The sequence below is a fragment of the Cheilinus undulatus genome, linkage group 2 (assembly GCF_018320785.1).
Source record: "Cheilinus undulatus linkage group 2, ASM1832078v1, whole genome shotgun sequence".
Classification (NCBI taxonomy): domain Eukaryota; kingdom Metazoa; phylum Chordata; class Actinopteri; order Labriformes; family Labridae; genus Cheilinus; species Cheilinus undulatus.
Genome location: NC_054866.1, coordinates 32,468,155 through 32,491,095, shown reverse-complemented (window position 1 = coordinate 32,491,095; position 22,941 = coordinate 32,468,155). Strand labels below are relative to the sequence as shown.

At 39.4% G+C, this 22,941-nt stretch overlaps 1 protein-coding gene across 1 annotated transcript; it reads left to right on the top strand.

The window, feature by feature from the left end:
- The first annotated feature begins 3,212 nt into the window (after window positions 1–3,212).
- On the top strand, window positions 3,213–15,224 carry slc13a5b (solute carrier family 13 member 5b). The gene is made up of 12 exons (XM_041796824.1): window positions 3,213–3,350; window positions 4,349–4,477; window positions 4,551–4,687; window positions 4,918–5,138; window positions 5,261–5,441; window positions 5,517–5,639; window positions 5,771–5,983; window positions 6,082–6,188; window positions 6,277–6,398; window positions 10,529–10,690; window positions 11,764–11,901; window positions 13,993–15,224. Exons 1-12 carry the CDS (start codon window positions 3,213–3,215, stop codon window positions 14,116–14,118), a joined length of 1,797 nt encoding a protein of 598 aa, XP_041652758.1. The 3' UTR covers window positions 14,119–15,224.
- The last annotated feature ends 7,717 nt before the right edge of the window (window positions 15,225–22,941 follow it).

Here is a 22,941-nt window from a genome sequence, read left to right as displayed (position 1 = left end):
CATTCCTGGCTCAGCAGATCTCATTATGTCTTTGCTTCTGCCGGCTGTAGTTTTAAAGCACTGCCAGCCAGAATTGGTTTCATGTCCCAAAGCGCAGAGTCACTCTGGGTTTATAGCTAATCCCAGCACTTCAAAAGCAGCTGGACAAAATGAAGTTCTATTTTTAGTGTTGTATTGTGTAACATCATTTAAAATTATGTTGCTGACTGTAATGCCAAATTCTTGTTCTTCACATACACTGAGACATTATATCTTTTGGAAAATCGACCATGAATTCTGAAATGTACAGGATTTGCATTTTTCAAAGCTCCTGTCAGAAACTTTTGGTTTGTGTGGAATTTGGTTTTTCTCTTTGCCATCTTGCCCTGTTTATGTGAAAGTCTCCCTTCTCTTTTTAACAGTGAAACTCTTCACTTACTGTGAATATTTTGGGTGGAAAATATAAAAACACAGTTCGTGGTGCATACTGTAACTCCCATTATCAGACACCTACCCCACTACAGTCAGCCTACATGTTAGAAGTAATAAGAAGTAGTCAGGCATTAGTCTGACTATCATGTTTGCTTTTCTAGGTCTCAATATGCATCAGTATTGGTTTGAGCCTGCTCAGTAAAGAGGTAAATTTTCTCAAAGGATCTGTAAATTACATGTAAATCTAAGAGGATAAAGTTTCTTCCAAAATTAGTAAGATTTCAATGCCATCAGTTCACAATTTCCTCTAAAACAACCACCAAGACTTCTCTAGTCTCTTGAATCTCCTCTACTCTTTATTTTTTGTTGTTTTGTACCAAACATCATCAGGTCTACTGACTGGTAAATAGTCATTTGACCTGATGAGTAAAATGTAAGGTGTGGCATGAAATAAGAGGTTGAATTAAGAACACCGGGCACCACAAAACCAAACACTACTGACACCATTGGGTTACATTTGCTGCCAAGGTGGATTGTTTGACTTGCACAATAAAGGAAAATCTGAATTGTCGTCACACCAAGAACACAGCTGATGAGTTTATAGGCTCATATTGAGACAAACAGACTTTCCACACATGGGTACGAGGAGGAAATACGTTAGTCCTAACCGGACAGCCCATCACAAAATACTCACAAAAATCAGTTAATGTCATTCTGATGGGCAGTTTGGCACCATGGAGTCTCTTTTCAACAACTGTGCAAACAATGCTTATTTGCTTACAGTTAATGTACCTTCATTAGTGCTTCCACTGGCATTACTGTAGGCCAGTGATACTCAGTGTGTGGCACTTTTGTGATGATTTGTGGCTCTTTTACATCTTAATTTGAAATATTATTCCCCCAGAAAACCTCTATAAAGGGAAACTATGACCTCAAAAATTATCCATTGCAAGTCATATTAATCAGTTTGAATCCTTATTAGCATTTTTAAACCTTTTTTTTTTTTCATTTTTTTGCCACTTTTTATCCATTTTGGTGCTTTAGGCCAACTTTTGCGATTTTTTTTGCTCATTTCACTATGTCTATCCCTTTTCACCACCAGTTTTTTGCCTCTTTCATCCTGCTTTTTTGCTATTTGCATTTTTTTTCCCTTTTTTGAAACTTTTTGCCCATTTAAGCCACATTTTGCCTTTAAATGCCACTGTTTTCAGCATTCTTACTACTCTTTGCTGCTTTTTTACCATTTTTCTCACATTTTTGCCCATTTAAGTCACTTTTACACTCATTTTTTTGCCATATTTTTTCTGGGTTTTTTTGGGAAATTATTTGCCACCCCAACTCATTAACTCATTTTTTGGTAACTTCTCACCCATTCTTACTTTCTGCCCTATTTTGCCACATTTTCTCCCTGTTTTTACACTTTTTACACACTTTTTTTTGCCATTTTATGCCTACTTTGCCACTTTTTGCCACTTTTTTGATGCTGTTTGACCACTATTTGCCACCTTTAACTTATTTTTATTGCCACTTTAATCAGTTTTTTGCCACTTTTCACCACTTACATTGTGGCTCTTTCAAAGGCATTTTAAAAAAAAAATTGGCTTTTTGGCTGAGCAGGGTTGAGTAATGCTGCTGTAGGCACATAAACTGTGCTGCTTCATGAAATGTGTTTCCATGGCTGGATGCGAGCCTTATATCACCAAGTTCGGTACCAAGTGTCAATGTGTGACAATGCTGTTTCCAACTTTGTGGCAACAGTTTGGGGAAGGCCTTTTTCTACTGTTCCCCAGTGCACAAAGCAAAAACTATAAAGACATGTTTTGTTTTGTTTTTTTAATTCGGTGTGGAAGAACTTGACTGGCCCACACAGAGCCATGACCTCAACCCCACTGAGCACCTTTGGGATGTAGCTACTGGAAAAGAGATTGTGAGCCAGCCTCTGACCTCATAATGCTCTAACATGAATTGATTAATAAGTCAGATTTTCATATTGATAATGTGTAACTTTCTTGAAAGTTGTATTTAAAATTAAATAGGCTAAGTTTTATCCTAACAGCATACTACATAACCTGCAAAAGTGTTCACATGGGGCAGTAAAATTTACAGCAAAGCTAGATGAATCAATACAGTTGACTATCAAAAGTCTGACGAGAAGGCTAATATATGATTTAAAAGCAGCAACAACAAGAAAAGCTCACAATCTGCGCCCATTTCCATGTTTATAAATCATTTTGAGCTACAGATGAAAACAATGACCCATTTCTGGCTGACCAAAATACTGAGGTGGAGTAGTTATGACTCAAATGACAGTCCTCCGGTGTAGACACTGCAATTCTATTGCATTGTGCGTCTGGAGAAAACCTCGTGGGAACAAATTCTGACATGTGTCTGACCCGGTGTTGCTGCATCTTGCGGTTTATTTAGTCTCCGATTAAAATGTTTCTTCGGATTATGGTGCTTGTATCTGTGTCATGATGTCAGTGCTGTGGGAGTTCATCTTATCGGCATTCATGGGGGGAGCTGATGCAGCTCATTAACCCGTTGTCATAGGATTTGGCAGCTGAAGGGAAAAGTTTTCTCAGGGCAGCAGTTCAGTCACTTTTAGGGAAACACTCATATTTGTGTCATTATTTTGGTTTGCTTGGGGAAGACCTTTTACTCATTGCTACAGAGAGACTCGTCGACCACTCAGTTCCTTTGTTTTGGTGTGGGCACTCTTTCTCGCTCTTTTATTTGCTGTGGGTCTCCCCCTCCCTCCTCATCCTCCTCCTCCTATCCTCTGCGCCTCAAAAGCGCGATCCATGGTGCGAAAGCCTTCTTTTCTTCGTTTTCCCTTCAGGATGGCATTCTTCAAATATCTTCGCTCTGTTAAGGACGACTTCATTCTCTTTTTGACTCCATTTATTCTTCTTCCTCTGCCTTTAGTGATTGGGACATCGGTATGTACCTTCACTTATTTTGGATCGACGAATAGGCTAGATTCAATTAGGCAACAGAGAACTTTTTGACACTATTAAATCTGAAAAAAAATCTGCAAACTTTTGCTACATTACGCGCGATATAATTGACAAGTTGTATCTTTAACTCAACTAAATGCAAGATAAATTCATTTTAAAGGTATTTTACCAAGCGTTATCGTCGTCAAATTTAAATAAATAAAGCAAATAAAATCACCCGAGATTTTTCACACTCTGTTTTTGCAAAAATGCCGGGAAAACAAGACCGATTTGCACTAATTCTCTCGTGCACCTGTTGCTCAAAAGCGCGCGACGCACTCGCAGTAAAATCCATGAGAACTGTCCAGTGTTACCCCAGGCATGAACCCTCGTAAGTCTTGTTATTTTAACTCCTCGTTGTTAACACGAGGGGTCATGTCCAGCGTGGGAACACCAAGTCAGAGGGCTTCGTCCACGTTATTACCGCTACATGTGACACAGAGACGAGCACGCGCGCTTTAAGCATGTTATGATAGACATAGGCTGCAGTGCAAAGCAGCCATGACGGAGGGGTACACAGGAAGGTTGAGGGGGATAGAGTTTGGCATCTCAAACTTTAGAGTTGTGTTTCTGTGCCTACAAAAAATAATTAACGGACTTATTACATCTTAAATGCACTTCATAAAAAAAGAAACGCTTTAAAAATACCTGATCAGCACACTGTAGGCTAACTTAAAACAGCAGATAAAAATTTCATAGGTGTTAATGAATATGGGTGTAAAAGCTCAGGAGGATGATCTAAGCAAATCATAAAACAGGTGACAAAACAAAAGAATAACAAGCGCTGTTATCTTCACCCTTTGAACCATCATAACATCACATTAAAATTATGTAATCCTTTTTGACCAAAGATGATGTTTTCAGACCTTACATGACGCCTCTCCAGGTGTGATCTTGACCCATAAAGAAAGGTCAGTGTTTTCTCTCATGTTTTCACACAGGAGGCAGAATGTGCCTACGTGATCATCCTGATGGCTGTTTACTGGTGCACAGAGGTCCTTCCTCTGGCTGTGACTGCTCTGCTCCCAGCCCTCCTCTTCCCCCTTTTTGGCATTATGACATCCAAAGATGTAAGTACGACTGAAGCAGAAAGTTTCATTTGACTTCGTCACACATACTGCACGCCTTTCCCTGTGCTCTCAGGTGTGTATGCAGTTCCTGAAAGACACAAACTTGTTGTTTGTGGGGGGGCTGATGGTTGCAGTGGCCGTGGAGCACTGGAATCTACACAAGCGCATCGCCTTGAGGGTGCTGCTTCTTGTTGGTGTGCGTCCAGCCCTGTGAGTGCCAGAAATCTTCAGAAGATTATTATAACGGTCTGTCATCTTGTAGTTCTCATTTCCAGTGCTTATCTAATCAGCCATGTGGCATAGATAAGAGAACTATCTTCAAGGTTTAAACTGCTGTCATAAAATGGTTCTTTAGTGTTATTGTTTGTTGTAAAACTCTTGTGGTTGCTTCTTCCTATCCAAGGCCACTAACACTTTCTCTTTTACAACCTTCTTCACAGATTAATGTTGGGTTTCATGGGTGTCACTGCCTTTTTGTCCATGTGGATAAGCAACACAGCAACCACTGCCATGATGGTGCCAATCGTCCAAGCAGTGCTGGAGCAGCTCAACAACACTGATGCAGAGTTTCCTCAGATCCTCAGCTCAGATGAGCAGGTCCAGACATCAGAGAGCGATACTAAGCAGCCTCCACAGACAGAGAAACAGAACGACGGGCAAGGTGAGCCATAGCCATCATTAAGTATAATGTTCCACTTGTTTTGCTGAGAAAAATTACAATCTGGAGTCCTTTTTTTTTCACAGACAAAACTGCAAAGTAGTTTTTCTTGCGCTGTGTTAAAGGTCCATTGGTGGTGACATTTTTGGATGCCAGCGTGGAGGCTGCCCGGCAAAAAGAAGCAGCAGAAAGGAGGAAAATGTGTAAAGGGATGACACTGTGTGTTTGCTATGCTGCCAGCATCGGAGGCACCGCCACACTGACAGGAACTGGACCTAATCTAGTCCTCAAAGGCCAAATGAACCAGTGAGTTGTACTTGAAAGCAATGTTTTGTTATGCTTTAATTTTTGCTCTCTAATCTCTCTTTTTGTTTTCTTTAGACTCTTTCCCGAAAACGGGGATGTGATTAACTTTGCCTCCTGGTTCGGCTTTGCCTTCCCCAACATGATCCTCATGCTCACGTTGGCCTGGCTTTGGCTGCAGTTTGTCTTCATGGGATTCAAGTGAGTTTGGTGATGGTTAAAGCCTAATTATAGTGACAGACTTGAAACAGCATCAAGAAGCTTTTACCGCATCGGGACTGTGATTGAGTGGAGAGGTGACACAAAGATTTTTCTTTGTGTGATCCCTTTAGCTTTAAGAAGACATGGGGCTGTGGGGCTGTGAAGACAGAGAAGGACATAGCTGCCTATAATGTGATCAGGGAACAGCATCGTCTGCTGGGGCCCATGACATTCGGCGAGATCAGTGTGCTGGGTCTTTTTATCCTGCTGGTAGTACTGTGGTTCACGAGGGACCCAGGTTTTGTTCATGGGTGGGCCACTACTATCTTCAATTCCAAAGCAGAGTATGTAAAACCACATGCTCCTAACTTAACACCTTACTTACACTCACATTTTCAAAATTTTTACATCACTTTTCAACTCTTTGCCTCTTTGTTTTCAGGTATGTGACAGATGCTACAGTGGCAATCTTTGTTGCTATTCTTCTGTTTGTTCTGCCCTCTAAACCTCCACGACTTTGCTCTCGGAGGTCTCATAGTTTTGATACAGGTGAGGCATCATTCCAGGAGAAAACATTTATGTGTTTAGACTGATGAGCAATAATTCAATATTGACATTCAGTTTGTTGGCTCAATAGTTCCCCGTCAATCCTATGGCCCAACTCCACGTCTACTCACCTGGAAAGTTGTCCAAAAGAAGTTACCCTGGGGCATTGTGCTTCTTCTCGGAGGAGGTTTTGCTCTGGCAAAGGGCAGTGAAGTAAGTGGAAGTGATAGCTCCAGTTTAATAGAGTGACTTGGACAAAAGCTTCATGTAAAAAAAGATTATATCTTTTGAAAGAGGAGAATGGTTGTGGCTTGATCATATATGTCGATAACTGAACAAAGTATTTAAATATTTTTTGTCAAATGTACATATTCATACATTATGCCATACCAGATTTTACACATACATACATGCCTATAAAAAGAAAAAGTATTACCCTTTTATTGATTATAGAAATCAATCATGGTTGATATAATTTTGCTTTTAGACAAAAAAGTTACAAAAAAATGCATTTAATGTCAAAGTGTAAAGAGATTTCCACAAAGTAATACCAACTAGATAAAAATATGTAAAATTCACCTCCTTCAAGTCAGTATTTAACTTTGGCTGTAATCATAGCAGTAAGTCTGTGTGGATAGGTCTCAATCAGGCTTGCACATCTGGACTCTGCAATTTTACTCCAATCTGTTTTGCAAAACTGCTCAAGCTCTGTCAGGTAGCACAGGGATCGAGTGTGAACAGCCTTTGACAATTCCAGCCACATATTCTCTGTTGAATAGAGATCTGAGCTTTGACTCGGCCACTCCCGAATATTTATCTTGTTGTCTTTAAACCATGTCTGTGTAGCTTATGCTGTTTGCTTCGAGTCACTGTCTGGCTGGAAAATTAAGCCGTACTTCTCTTGCAGACCATATAAGATTGTCCTCCAGGATTTGCCACATTAATTTTACCCTTTACCTTTACAAGCCTTTCAGGAATGGCTGCAGAGAAGCATCCCCACAGCATGATGCTGCCACCGCTGTGCTTCACAGTGTGTGTTTGTGATGATGTGCAGTGTTTGGTGTCCGCAAAACATAGTTAATTGCCCAATGGCCATAAAGCACAGTTCTGGTCTCATTAGACCAAAGAACTTTCTTCCACTTGACCATGGAGTCTCCACATGCCTTTTGGTGGATTCAAGTCAAGATTTATTTTGAGTTTTTTCAACAGTGTCTTTCTCTTTGCCACTCTCCCATAAAGCTTTGACTGGTGAAGGACCTGGGCAACAGTTGTATGCAGAGTCTTCAGCTGCTGAAGCTTGTAACTCCTTCAGAGTAGTCATAGGAGTCTGGTGTCCTCTCTCACTGGTCCCCTTCTTGCACAGTCCCTCAGTTTGTGAGGATGGCCTGATCTTGGCAGATTTAAACATGTGTCATATGCCTTCCATTTCTTGATGATGGATTTAACTGAACTCTGGGAGAATTTCAGTACCTTCATAATTAGGCCCCGAGCACCGACCTAGGGTTGGCAAGGACCCTGTTGAAATTGTAGACATTATTATTATTATTCTGTCCAAAAAAAAAAAAAAACGCTAATCTGGGGCCTTTAACATGCTCAACAACTCAACAAACTTCACCCAAAATTGTCCACTGAGTGAAATTTCATATTTTTGTGGAACCATGCAAATTCATTGCACAGGGGGCCCAAAAGTGAAATAGGCCCCTGGGTAAGACCTACATGCATGAAAATTGGTACACATACCATTTTCAGGTCAAGATGAACAAAAAATTACATCCTCTAAAATGTACAGGAACCAAACTACAAACCATTTTTGGTCAAATTTTGGTGTTTTCGCAAAAGCTCACATTCGCATTTGAACAAACTCATCCTTTTGGTATGTTTTTTACACTAAAAATTACACAACAATGCCATATAAATTTTTAGTGCTTATGTCAATCATCACCAAACTTCACATGGATAATCACACAACAGTGCTGAATACATCCATGCATCAATATTAGCACTTTGTCACAGCGCCCCCTTCTGCCAGGGAACATTTACTCAATTGATTTTCAATGTGTGATTTATGGGTTGCCACAAAAAAATTCAGCCCCCATACACCATTCATCCTAGGCCTATGATTTTCGCTCTGCATATATGGGTCATCATCAGAGCTAAAAAAAAAAAAAAAAATAACAAAGCCTCTTGGACCCATGTCAAAATCCCAACAGGAAGTCCACCAGCTCTGCCCAAATTTCAAAATGAGGCCTCTTTTTGGACAATTATTCACTGAAAACTGATGTAACTTTGGGGGAGATCATTCTATGGTCTTCAAATTGTTATGGATCATTTGTGATGCAAATGGGTCATTTCTGCATTTGTCTTGCTGTGTTGAACCTATCATGCTCTGATTTTGACCTGAACTCCTCAGTGTCTGTCCCACCATCAAGATGTTTCATTCTCAGATGTCCCAGTGGCCATGGCGGCCATTTTGATCCTTCGCCTCAGACAGGAAGTGGGTCATTTCTGTATTTCTCTTACTGTGTTGAACTTATCATGCTCTTATATTGACCTCAACACCTCAGTATCTGTCCCAACATCAAGATGTTTCATTCCTGGATGACCAGTGGCCATGAGACAGGAAGTGGGTGTAACTCTCATATGAAACATCGGATTTCCTTCAAATTTCACATGTATGATCAGCATCTGCCTCTCTACAAATTTCACTGTTAATTTCAAGGTTTTGCTGTTGCGCCCCCTACTGTAAGATGCCATTAGCACCTTTTTATGATTTTACATGATAAATGGTCCTTCCCTCATCACCTGTACATACATTACCTCTGACCTACTGCCACCTACTGTTGAGGGGCAGTACTACCTCATATACAAAGTGCACCTTGCTGTTTTTTTTGTTTTTTTTCATAAGGAGGCTTAAAGGATGGTCTCCGTGGTCTCTCTCCAGTGCTGCAGCACACTGCACGGGTTTGCCAACACCCCACAATAACAACACAGGGGCAAATGGCCCACACCCAAACATGCGCTGGGGTGCGACGAGGGCCCTTCAGTGCTGCTTGCAGCCCTAGGGTTTTTTTTTTTTTTTTTTTTTTATCCATCCCCTGACTTATAATTTTTAATAACCTTTTCTCTGAGTTGCTTGGAGTGTTCTTTTGTCTTCATGGCGTAATGGTAGCAAGGAATACTGGTTAACCAGTGACTTTGACATTACTTTGTAGAAATCTTTCTTCGCTTTCAAATTCAAGATTTTTTTTTTTTTGGTCAAAAAAGCCAAATTATATTGACCATAACTGATTTATAAAATCAATAAAAGGATAAAAAAACAAGTGGGTGAATAGTTTTTATAGGTACTGTACATATACTACACAGTAGGCATTCCATTTTTTCATAATTTGTTATCAGATTTTGATATAGAAGGTTTTATTGTTAGCAGAAGACTTCACGTTTCATTTCTGGATTTGGTTGGAATACCAACAAACAAGAAGTTCACTGGAAATGCCACAACATGCATTCCAATGCAACCGTCTCTTTTTTCTTTCATCAAATAGTCTGACCTTTAGGATTTACCTTCACGTTGAAATTAGGACTGTCACTAATAATGTATTAATCATGATTAATTAAGGTCCATTATTACTGCATTAAGTTTGAAAAACTGTAATAAATCCCATGCTCTATTATGTCCTTCAGTGCACTCTGCTTAGGTCTCTGCAACATGTCCCTACAGCCACAATGATTTACAAAAGCACACCACTGTAACTCAATGTCTCACTATGCTTTAAAAAAAATCACAAACAGCTCAGTGGACTATTCAACATAATACCCGCCTTGTATTACTTTTTACCATTTCATTATTTCTTTTTTTTTTTTTTTTTTAAATTCATAATAAGCTCCTTTTCCATGGTTGGATTCATGTAATAATCTTTGATATACCCGTAGTTTTTTATTTTTCTTCCAAAATACCTACCCTTACTTTAAGATGGTACAAAATCCAAAATGAATAGTATAATTCAAAATTGGGAGATTAATTGCGATTAACCAAAGAAACTCTGAAATTATTCACAAGCAAAAATTGTAACTTACTGATATGCAAATTAAACGTTCCCTCCTCCTGCAACTTCAAATGTTCCTTAGAATAGTTGGCATTTGTTGAACTTGTTCTGCACTTTATGTACCGCAAATACCACTGAATTAAATATGAAATGATGCTGTGTATGACGCACAAACCTGGATTAGATTCTCTCACAGTAAATGAGCCGGTAACTCAGCTGATGATGATGATCAGCTGGACTGAATACTGTGTACATATCCAGAAGAGACTTTTACTCTGTATATGTTTATGCTCTTTGTAGGATTCAGGGCTCTCAAAGTGGATGGGAGATCAAATGACCCCCCTGCAAACCATCCCTCCCTGGGCGATAGCTATCATCTTGTGCCTACTGATTGCTACCTTCACTGAGTGCACCAGTAATGTGGCAACAGCAACGCTCTTCCTACCTGTCTTAGCCTCAATGGTAAGTCCTCAGGGAGAAAGTGAATGCGTGCAGGATCTCAGACTAGACATTACTGGCAATTATGTTTGGCAGCAGTGGCTCAGTGAGGTGAAGTGCTACATAGTGTGATTTCTTTTGAACTGATGTCCCCAATTGGAATCCAGCATTGAAACTACTTCCGGTGGGAGCCAGCCTATTGTCCCTTGTTTGGTCACCCATCTAGTTGGTCATTCAGGCTGAATATGTTTGGTCCCCTTACCCGGGCCCCTCCTCCCATTAATAACCTGCCAAACACACCAATTCAGCCCAGTGCCTTGTAATGCTGCCCACCCCACTGCTGCTGAAGAATGGCATTACTGTGCCTGCTGGTCGAGCTCTCGAATGAAGGCCAAAGCTGGGTTGTGAAAGACAGTGCCAAGCAAGGGTATTCAGAGAGATATTTATGGGGGGCATAGCCAAGTGGGTGCCCAAGGGTGTCCAACACTCGTGTGAACATAGAGATGGAAAGAAAAGAGAGAGAGAAAAGAACATCTGATCAGTTACACCATGCTCAAAGAAGAGAGATGACACTTTGTGGTAGTTATGGCTTGTGGTATGTCGCTTTATATGTCAAGTGAGTCTTAAGCATCTGATTTAAATAAAACCATCGCAGACCGTCATTGTCATGTCACTTGCATTGTCATAAGCTGATATACAGCCCATAGTTTAAAGAAGACTATGAAGTTTAAGTCTTTTCATACATTGTTTATTTAGAGAACTAGAAATTACTGTGCACTTGTAACTTACCGTGTAATTCAGGAGCAAATTCCAGAGTAATGTTTTCTCCCTCTTAGTAGTCTGCCATTATCGTAACATGTCCTCCTTTTCTATTTCAGATACCATGACTCAGCCCAAAGCTTGCAAGCATTACATCTTAATTACACCCACCTAATGAGAGTTTTCACTCAGCACAGAATTGCACACATTTCACTCTGAGTTATGAGTCAGTGATTACGGTCGCAGAAAAATAGCCAGATGGAGGAGTGGAGGATTTTGTTATCAAGGCTATGTTCATCCCTGTCTCAGACTGTTGAATCTTTCTGTGATTATTGCAGTCTCAGTCTATTGGGATGAATCCACTCTACGTCATGGTGCCTTGTACACTGAGTGCCTCTTTTGCCTTCATGCTGCCTGTTGCTACGCCTCCAAACGCTATAGTTTTCTCCTATGGATACCTCAAGGTTGCTGACATGGTAAGTACAGCAGTGGTTTGTTGGGATGAGTTGGTAAATTATATGTTGAACATGTAACATGGACGGTAAGGGTCACTATTACATGTTCATGGGCCATGTATTCAAACTTTTCCATTTAATGGTTTAATGGCAGCAGACCATTCATTTCTGATGAACACTCTCACAGACCATGAGAGATGTCATATATCTCAGAAAAACACACTAAAACGTTTGAAAAAAAATCAGATAAAACTTCAGTTTAGAGTTAAGGGAAAGGGTTAGGATACCATAAGATTAAAGTTAAAATTTTGACCTGCAATACCTGATTATAAAATGTCAAATAAAGCTGAGTAAATCGTCTGGCACAGGAAGAAGGCTCATTCTCTGTGAAAACATTCTTTCACGGCTAACGTAGTTCAGGCAGCTCCATTAGCTGCCTAAGCTACGTAGATAAAGGAACTACATAGCTAGCATAGCTATCTAACTAATGTAGCCAAAGCTAAGCTCATAAAATCAGCTACATAAACTACGTATCTACATTATTTATATAGCAAAGTTAGCTACGTTTGCTAAAGCTCACGTTGCTAGAGCTAATTTAGCTTCATTGGCTTATGTAGCAATGTTGATTATGTAGCCAGCATAATTATGTTATCTTTAACTAAAGCATAATGAAGCGAAAGCAAGCCACTGCTTGTGTAACTGCTTCTAAAATGACTCAATCAAAATAAAATCACAGATAACTGATATTTTTCTCTATTTTATTTATGAAATGCTGCTTAGTTTGTAGTGTTTGTAATCCGGTTATTTCATGAATGTAAGTGCCAGACTTTGTTTATGAATAAAGATGAATAATAAAAAAACAACCTGAAACTGGGAATGTGTTGTATCAGCAAATCACAGCATATAGGTGTCTCAGATGACACTCTTTGAGAGTGGCTTCAGACATGAATGGTTTCAGACTGTCTTGTATTGATGAGGGACTTAAAAAAAATCAACATATAGTGAAATTCTGAAGGTACTTTAGGCAATCCAAAATAATACATATTATCATTGAACAGCAACAACAGAACAATAGCACTCAATTATGTCCTACCTAATAAAGCCTAACCTTCTACTGAAATGTACAGCTGTGCCTTTTGAAAGCATTAAATAACACATCCAAAAGAGGTTGTCTGGCTTCCCTACAAATAAATTATATTTAACAAGTTTTTACCAGTCATCAGACAATAACCACTGTTAGCATTTAACCAATGTTAATGCTATGGCAGAAAGTTACAGAAATTTACAGAAAGACCAATTAGAATCATTTACAGAAAGACCAATTAGACTTCTAGAGTGGCTATGGCCATCCCCTGAATATGCCCTCAGCCAGGCCTCAGAAAGCTTCCCCCATTTCCTGCCTCAGCTATTTAGCTTGCAGCAAACTGCAGTTAGCTTATTTTAGTGTGAAGGCAAGCAAAAGTATTAAAGTGCTAGCCTTGCCTCGTTAAAATGTAGCATATCAGCCTACCAGCACCTTCAAACCTTATTGTTCAACCTGTTGCCTCAGTGGTTCCTTCAAAATAAAAGTCAATTTTTGTTTTGCCAGGTTTTTTTTTTTTTTTTTTTTTTTTTTTTTGTGGAAAGTTCACTTACTGCAGCTCTTGGATGGAAATTTTCTAATAAAAATAAAATGAAGCAAAAGCAGTGGATGAGAAAAGAAGTAGAAGAAGAGAAACAGTCATGTTAATAACATATTCTTTTTGATTATTGGCTTTTTAGTTCCAGTATTTTTATTATTGATGAATAGTTCAAATAAAATAGTCTCAGAGAAAGGCCTCAGGCTGTGTTCGATGCCTTCCGCTGAACTTTTGTCAAAACACATGAAACTTCAAGTGTCCCCATTTGGTATGTCACTATGATATTTAGAGGTTTTCATTTGCTGAACTGGAAACATACCTAGGTTTTACGTCAGAAATCTGCTCACCTTAACTTATTGACCCTAAAGAGTTAAAAGAATTAACTTCAAAAGTCTGGAAAGATCTAGGAGTAGTGTGTATGTAGTTGTTTGTTTCTAATTTTAAAATCTTTTTCCAGTTGTTGCTTTAACATCATGATAAATGTTCTTTTCAGGCCAGGACAGGAATTGTCATGAACATCATCGGCATCATTTGTATCACTCTGGCCATAAACAGCTGGGGCAAGGCCATGTTTGACCTGGACTCCTTCCCTGCATGGGCGAACGTCACAGGGGTTTGAGCCTGGTTCTACCACAGGAGATGATCCATGCACACCCTGCCCTCCCTCTCTACATGTGCCGGACAAAGACCTCTGGTCAGAGCGACAGCACAACACCACATGGTGGATTACGGGCTTCTGATTGCTGCTAGATTACAAGCTCCTCAATGCTTGTTTTCACTGACACCTGCGTGCTGCTTGTCAAAGACAGGGGTGATGAATGCGAATGAAAGAAGTGTGGTGAAATAATTTTTTATGACATTTTTATTTATATTTATGTATAGAGAGACTTTCAAACCTTATAAGCTGCCATCCTTGAAACAGCATTCAGCTCCACTCATTTAATAGGAAATCAAAGGAAGGGCTAATCTGAGGTCAGAGTTATTATAAAGTTTTTACATAGTTTAGCTACATCTAGATAGATAAGAGCCACACTTTAACTGAAGAGCTTAACTCAGCACATTTACTCAAAAATGGCTTTTTTATGTTTTTCTGCAGGGTTTTCTTTTTTGCTTCAACACAGTTAAAAACTCACCCCTTTACTTTATTCATCTATATCATGTTATTTCCTATATTTCTATTGATTTTAGATTGACTTCAAATAAATTAGCCCTATTTCAGCAAAATATAAAAAAAATGTCATCCAGTTAATTACAAAGGGTATAACTCTCATAAGTGATGCCTAATAAGTACATTTATCAATAATATAATTATTTTTAATTTTTTTTACTTTGGGTAGAAATTGAATACAAGAATGTGACTGGCATATTTCTGTCATTATTCTGGTTCAGCCTCTATCACTGTGTTTAACAACAGCTGCGTATGCTTCTTTGATATTTACAGATACTGGGATAAAATGTACAGTAGACAAGCAACTGACACATAACTAAACATGTTCTTTTGCTCCCTTTGTATCCAGATTGACCCTTGTGTTGACACATTCTGTATCAGGGCTGATGCATTACATTTCCAGCATCAGTTGAACTTTGAAATGTGTCATCGATACACAGCAGGAAACATGTGCTTTAAACAAACAAAGTGTAATGTAGAGCAGACACATTTTTGATATTTTGGATCAATACATTTTGTGCTGGCATTGTGAAATGTCTCACTGCAGTATGATTTCTGCCTGAATTGCAATAAATGTTTTCCTTTTTTTGAAACAAATGCAGTTTTTGTCCACTTTCACCATTTCCTTTAGAAGACTAAACACTTTAAGTTATTTAAAGAAGAAGTACATTAGTCAGATGTTTGAGTTTTATAAAGAACAATAAAAGATTCTGATTCTACAGGAAGATCTTATTGGTTTCTAACAGTTGCTTATAACAACTCTTTAAAAATCAGATGGTTAGATATCAGTGCTTTGAAACAGCAAAGTCATCCATCAGCACCATCCAAAATAAGGTCATCTCACTTTCATCATCAGACGGCGTATCTGAGCCTGTCATGACAACTACACATCTTTCGAAGTGCACACGTGTTTCCCTGCCTCTTGCTTAGTGACCTCTCGTCTCGTGCATAAAGCTGATAATCCTGTAAACATAGTGTGGTGAGCCACAGCGGTTCTGCAATGAAAGGCCACGCCTAATGTAAGCAGGAAAGAGCTCTCTGTCATTGTCATTTTACCGAGACACTGCATGAGCCAAGGGTCAAGGTAGTCATACCGTCCAGCTTTGTATTGCGTCATAAACATTATGAGCTCAACAAAGACATTTCACATGTCTCTGTTTAAAGTCTTCAGAGCACTTTATTACAGCCCTCAGAGTATCAAGGTTTCAAAGGGATGACTGTTACTATCATGAGATTTATTTCTTCATAAAGCCATCATCAGGACTAAGACTCTGCAAACATAAGGTCTAAATCAGATTTAGCTGTGTTTGCAAGGTGCTTATACACATCCAAGACACTGAAATCTAGTTTTGTATTCCTTTCAGTGCACTAACACATATTTCAATTTATGCAACAATATAGACAGAAATATAGCTTTAATAAAGAGATTACAGAGCAACAATGGTTTGCTCAGACAGCTTTTTTTCTGCAAAAGGAGTCAAATCCTTGAACTATCCAATCAAATTTCATCACTTAAAAGAGAGCCACCCAATCCTGATTAATTCAGCAACATGTCTTATTTCCTGACTGTAACACAATCACTGCAACATGTTTTTTTACTGTTTCATGCTGTACCCAAGTCTCCTGTTTTTCCCTATTTTATCCATGCAACTTTTTATAGAGCAACACAGCGTGAAACACATTTCACTTACACATTCAAGTCTCATATTGTATTTTCACTACTGTGTTTGTGCATTGCAATGGCAAGAAATGACACAAGCACAAGCATTATATTTAGATATCAATGAAAAGGGAACCAGAGAAGGAGGAGAAATCGGAGAAGGTTAACATTAAGATATAAGAAATAATTAGAATGATAAGAAAATCAAAGGGAAAACATTATTTAAAGAGTATAAATAGATAAAGAAATAAGAAATAGATTAAAGGAAAAGTTGCTAAGTTGTCTAGGAGCCCTCAGCCATCACATGCCTTCACATGTAAAGCTTCACTTTTAACTATTAATTATTAATCTAAGAACCCCTAACCATAGATCTTACAGAAACATGCCATATAGGTGCATCTAAAAAATCAGAGTATGTAAAAGTAAATTTTTCCTATGATTCACTTAAAAAAGTTAAATGTCCATCTATTCTAGATTTATCTCATACAAAGTGAAACATTTCGACTTTTTTGTCTTATCTTGATGATTATGGCTTACAGATCACAAAAATCTAAATATCTACTATCTCTTGGATATGTCAAAAAAGTTGAATTTCTTGTCAGCTATTTCTCTCACTCAAGTTTAGTTCACATAACCACAATCACAAGGAAGACTGCTGACTTGACTGTTGTCCAGAAGACAATCACTTACACCCTCCACAAAGAGGGTAAGCCACAGGAGGCCACTGCTAAAAGGGCAGGCTATTCTCAGATGCTGTATCAAAGCATATTCATGGAAGGTTGACTGGAAGAGAAAGTGCAGCCAGAAAAGGTGCACAAGCAACAGGGATGAGCTCAGCCTTCAGAGGCTTGTCAAACAAAACAGATTCAAGCATTGAGGGAAACAAGGAGCGGACTGACGCTGGAGTCAGGGGCTAGCCAACTGGCCGGACCTGAACCCCAAAGAGAATCTCTGGGGAATGTAAAGAGGAAGATGAGGGACACCAGATACAGGTGAGCTTAAGGCTGCTATCAGAACAACCTGGGCATTATAACACCACAGCAGTGCCACAGACCGATTGCCTCCAAGACACACAGCATAGATGAAGTCATTTATGCAAAGGGAGCTCCAACCAAGTGCTGAGTGCATAAATGAGCACAATTTTGAGCATTATGACTCTTTTGCATGAAAAAAGTCTTAAAATGCTGCCTTGACCCCTGCAGAACTGACCTGTATTATAAAAAGAAATAAGGTTCTCTCTAATGGTGTGTTTGGCCTGTGTAGATGGCCTCAGTTATTTATATATTTGTAGTAATACACAAAAATGATTTATCTTTATGGATCTTCTGAAGTCAACTGAAGAGCATCCTACACAGGACCTTTTTCATTGGATTACTAACAGTTATTGTGTCAGTTAAGGACTGCAGAATTTCCATGGCACAATTAACACCAAACCATGTGAGGGGTATTGTGTGACGGATGAAAACGTGTCACACAGAGGTAGCGAGGAAACTTCACAGTAGAGGTTTGACCTCAGCTCTTTTGGACAATTAAATGTTAGACTATTTTCAAAGTGGTTAAAAAGCAGCTGAGTGTAGAGGGAAGGTCAGATCACTATGATCTTATGTTGCATGGGGAAAGAATCGAACATAATTACAGTGCCTTTCTCTCCTTTTTCTGCCTCTCAGCCACCCACTCATTATCCAATTGAAACACGTCCTCATGCGCCATAACCTCCATAATTGGCTATATATACATAAAGCTTTACAAGGCCTTCAAGTCCTTCAGCTCACTGGGGTTTCATGCAACTGAACACAAAAGAACCCTAGTGAATTTTCCAGAAAGACAAGAGGTCAAAAAGCACATTTTGTGCCCCCTCCACCTGTTGCATTTCAGAATATTTGTGAATGGGAATGGTTTTTAAAGCCATGAATGGGAATGGTTTTTAAAGCCATGTTGGCCCTCTACCTTTTTGGTATCCATTACACATGGGGACAATATGGAGCTTGTGTGATATAATCAATCCAGGCTGAGACATAATGACTTGTGTGTAGAGATGGGTTCAGTTTGCAATACGAGTATTCAATTAACCTGTGGACAAGAGTTAGGCCAAACACTAAAAGAACCAGAAAAGGACAGAGGCTCTTTCTTTGGAGTTTTGGCTACATTTATCATGACCAGCTGTAACAAAAAGCACTACTCAATGACTTTTTCTCTGGGATAATATTGAAGCCATTACAAACATCTCTCTCTCTCTCTCTCTCTCTCTCTCTCTATATATATATATATATATATGGGTGCTACCACTGATCCTAGGATGATGCCACTGCTAAAGCATAAATGTAATTACATTTAAACAACTATAATAATGATTCTAAGAACATACAATTACAACAATTGTCTTGATACGAGTGACAAGTCCACTTTTAGCAGTGTTTGTGATAATACAAGTCAAACCATAACTTTAATTGTGACCTTTTCTCTCATGCCCACTTTAAGGTGATTTTGGAATACTTCAGTTTTGGTAAAAAAAATATATTTGCAGAGCTATCCATATGGGTTTAATATCATAGTAGTGATAGGAATAGTAATTAGATCTATATTGATTGCTGAGGAACATAGTAAGCACGCTTAAAAATGTCGTTACTGTCAGTTTTAAATAAGTAACATTGATAAATAATGATTCAGTAAACTGGGAGATGAAGAATAGAGATCAGGATTTAAGGTCAGCATCCAAGAAATTATGCAGACATGGAGCATGAGCCCTCAGATCATCAAAGTGCTGAACTACTCCAGAGGACTGGCAGGAGGTCAACCAGATGGGCAGAGCAGCTCTGGAGGTTGACCTGGAGATCAACAACAGTAGCTGGATCAGTCTGTGTGCCTGCATGGCAACCACAGATCTGTGATAAGTCTGGAAAGGAAAGAGGTCAAGGCTGGTACTGCCACTCCACAGAACAGGGGGAGGGGGTCAACCAGAAATGTGTAGCTTCTCTAAAGAATAGGAAAGAGTCTGACAAGACTGGCACAAGACAAGGACTTGGAAATTTGTAATGAGTCAGGGTCACTCTCTGGTGAGAGTCTTAGCAAATAATGATCTGACCAAAAGTCAAGGCAGGATGAAGGATGGCCTGCTGTTGAAGGGAAGGAATTTTGAATGGTGAATAATGCTGGAAAACAGCTTTAGCAATATTGCACAATACCTGTTAATAACAACTCATCTCTCCTGAATCCAAAATACTAGACATGCTGTTTATTTCCACCACACAGTCTTTATAATCCACATTTCCTCAATGATCATTCTTGTCTCATCCATCGTGTTAGCTAGTGTCTCCATCATTGGTTAACAAACTTATTCTCCCTCCCTCTATTCTGGGTCAGGTCAGGTATTAACATATGTTGGTTAAGCTTGCTGTGTCAACCTTGGTCCTGTACTGCTCTGGCCTCCTGATGGCCATCATCTAGGTATGCACCAGGTTCACACTACATCTCTTCAGGTATCCTCCCCGCTCTCTCCATGATGCACGCTGGCGTCTAGACCAGCCCATTAGGTCACCTAGTATGCAGTGAGCTGGATCAAGGAAAGTGCCACAAGATGCCCATAAAAAAGCACAGCTGCTGTTCTCATATCAGGCAGCTGACCCTTCCCATCCCTGCTCTCTTGAGCACGTCAATATTAGACACAGTCTTGCCAATGATACACCAAAAATAAGTTGTCACAAAGGAGTCCAGGCAGCACCTCTAGCCATCAGTCAATGTCCAGGCCACATAAAAGTACAGTAAGACCAGAAGGACCAAGAACTGGAAGACTATGATGTTTGTCCACATGCTCAGATACGCCACAGTGTTACTCAGTGAACCCATCACCTCATGCGCAAGTCCAAGGTTGTTAATCTCAGCCTTGCAGTTAGCAGATTGATGGACTATGTTGCCAAGGTAGGCGAACTACTCTGCAGCTTCCATGCTCTCACCATTCACAGACGGGTCAGTGACAAACAAGGTTTGGCAAGATGAAAAAAATAAAATTTCCCAAAAACTAGTTTTTAAAGCATGCATTTGGTTTGTCAGTATGTAAATTTTGTATTTTGGTTGGTTTCAGGTACTTTAAAATACAGTTTTTACATTTTTTCTCAAAAAGTTAGACTAAAATGAGCTGAAAATGTCAAATGGTGTAACCATAAAATAATTGCAGTTATTTCATATTTTATATACCTATGGTGTATTCAAAGGTACTCATGTAAACAAGTAACTCATCCTCAAATATCAGATGAAAATAGATTTTATCCAAGAACCTTTAATTCAAATTTAATGCATTTTGGTAATACTGAACTAGGGACACATGCCTAAAAAAATTTCCATTTTCTAAATAACTGGTAGCAAATTTTGCAAAAGAGGTTAAAAACTATTTGAACCCTTGTAATGGCATAGTTCTTTCAATGCTATATTCATTTTTCTGTATATTTTAATATTTTAACGAAAAACAGTGGTTACACCAATTGACACAGAGCGGTTACACCACCTGACCATATTGTTCTCATAAGGTTAAAGGCCATGTTTGTTTAAGAATCTGATACTGACATCACACAGAATATTCAAAAAGATTACCTGAACTGATTTTATGTATTGTTTATTCATTTACTTAATTATTGACAAGCTTATCTGGCAACAACAACTCACATCTTCTGGTGTGATCAGTGAAAATCACACACAGAATCACCATGGGACAGCCCTGGCAGGGCCAACATGCACCAGGAATGTGTCTGACTAGTAACAAAGATGCAGACATAGGCTGTGTCCGAAACCACACACTCATTCACTACTCCCTATCCACTCTATAGTGAGCAGCATATGGACGAGTGGACTCAACTACAAAACACAAAAATCATTTCAGACACTACTCCAGCCGCAGGCAATCACGTCATCGCCCTTTCACAATTAAAACCTTTTAGCAACAACGGCTTGTAGATTTCCATGATGGCTTGGATTGAAATTAAAGATAGAGTTTCACTGAAAACTGATACTGAACATAACATATTTTCACAAAAATCAAAATACTAATAGAAACAAAGTTTTGTGACTTTAGTGGCGAAAAAGTCGAGGGTTTTTTGTATGTACTCTAACTTAGTTTTGCATAAAGATGATGTTCTCATGTCTAGGAATCTTCATGGGGGATAAAGTTACTTCATTTTATATCCTTAACATTTTCTTACAGATTAAATATTTTGTTTTAAACCAACAAAACAAAAAAGTATTAAATAAAGTCTTTATATGTGTTCCTGTGCTCCTCTCATTTGTTCGTCATGTTCAAGAGCAGCAACCGCAATGCATGATGGTAAATATTTGCTGGGCTAGTGACCATCGGCTATTCACTACTTTTCACAATGCATTGTGGGATAAAGTGAGTGTACTATAGTGAATAACAATGCTCATTCAGAATTCAGACCCCACTACAAAATGGTGTTTCTACTATACAGCTAGTGCACTATATAGTGAATGGGGAGTGATTTCAGACACAGCCATAATTTTTACTATGAGGGACAGGATGGCTCACAGCAACAGCCCCAGGGTTCAGATTCCCAAGGTACTCCCCACATGATCCCTTGAGGGACATGATTGTAGGACTTCTCCAGGTAGATTAAGGAGTTCCTCAAAGTATTTTTGGGGTCAACAGTCCAGACCAGCACTTCTCCACTCCTGCTGAAAACATGTTTATGTTGTAAATGAACATGTTCTCTCAGACAATGAGATTTCCAGAACATCCTTGGAGAACACTAAAAGTTCTCCCAATAAAATTAATCACACACCAGGCTTTTTGTTTCTACAACTGCCAATCCATGGCCCCCAAGCCATTACATCCTGTCTGCTGCTTTCAGAGACCCCAGAGTAGGCCAAGCCCAGAAGGCCTCCTTTTAAGCCTGATGACCTCCTCCAACAGTGGGTTTTTAGGCTGTCATCATGAAAGGCACCAGTGGTCCTCTTGATGCAACCACTCCCAATATGGAAACTTTAAATATGGACCACTTTGACTCCATGTCCCCAACCTCCCCCAGGTAGCATAAAACTTGGGTGAGAGTTGAAAAACCTTCTAGGCAGGGACCTCCACCGGATGTTCTCAGTTCATTTCACAACCTGTTTAGGATTACCAGGTCTGACAGCCTACTCCACCATCTGATCCAACTGGTGGTGATCAGCCAACAGGCCGTCTCTCTCCTTCACTTCAGTCTCCATGACGTACGGGGACAGATCTGATAAGGCAACTACAAACTCTATCATCAGTCTCTGGACTAGTATGGTTATACCGTTAATATGGGCAGTGGACAGCTAGCAGAGAAGTCTAGTAACAGAACACCACTCAGATCAGCGTTCCTCCAAATAACCCCACAAAGTTTCTTCAACATTGACCACATAAGGGTTAACACCTCCCAGTAGGACTGTCAGATCCAGAGGCTGGACTCACTCCAGGACCCCACCCAGACTCCAAGAAGGTTGTGAACTCCAAACTGCTGTTTGGTGTCTAAGGAAAACCAACAGTCAGGGCCTTACTCCTGATAGTTTCAGTCAGAGATACCCTCTCATTTCCTTCAGAGAAGGAATGTTATTACCGAATATTTCCCAAACATAAAGGTTACTTAATA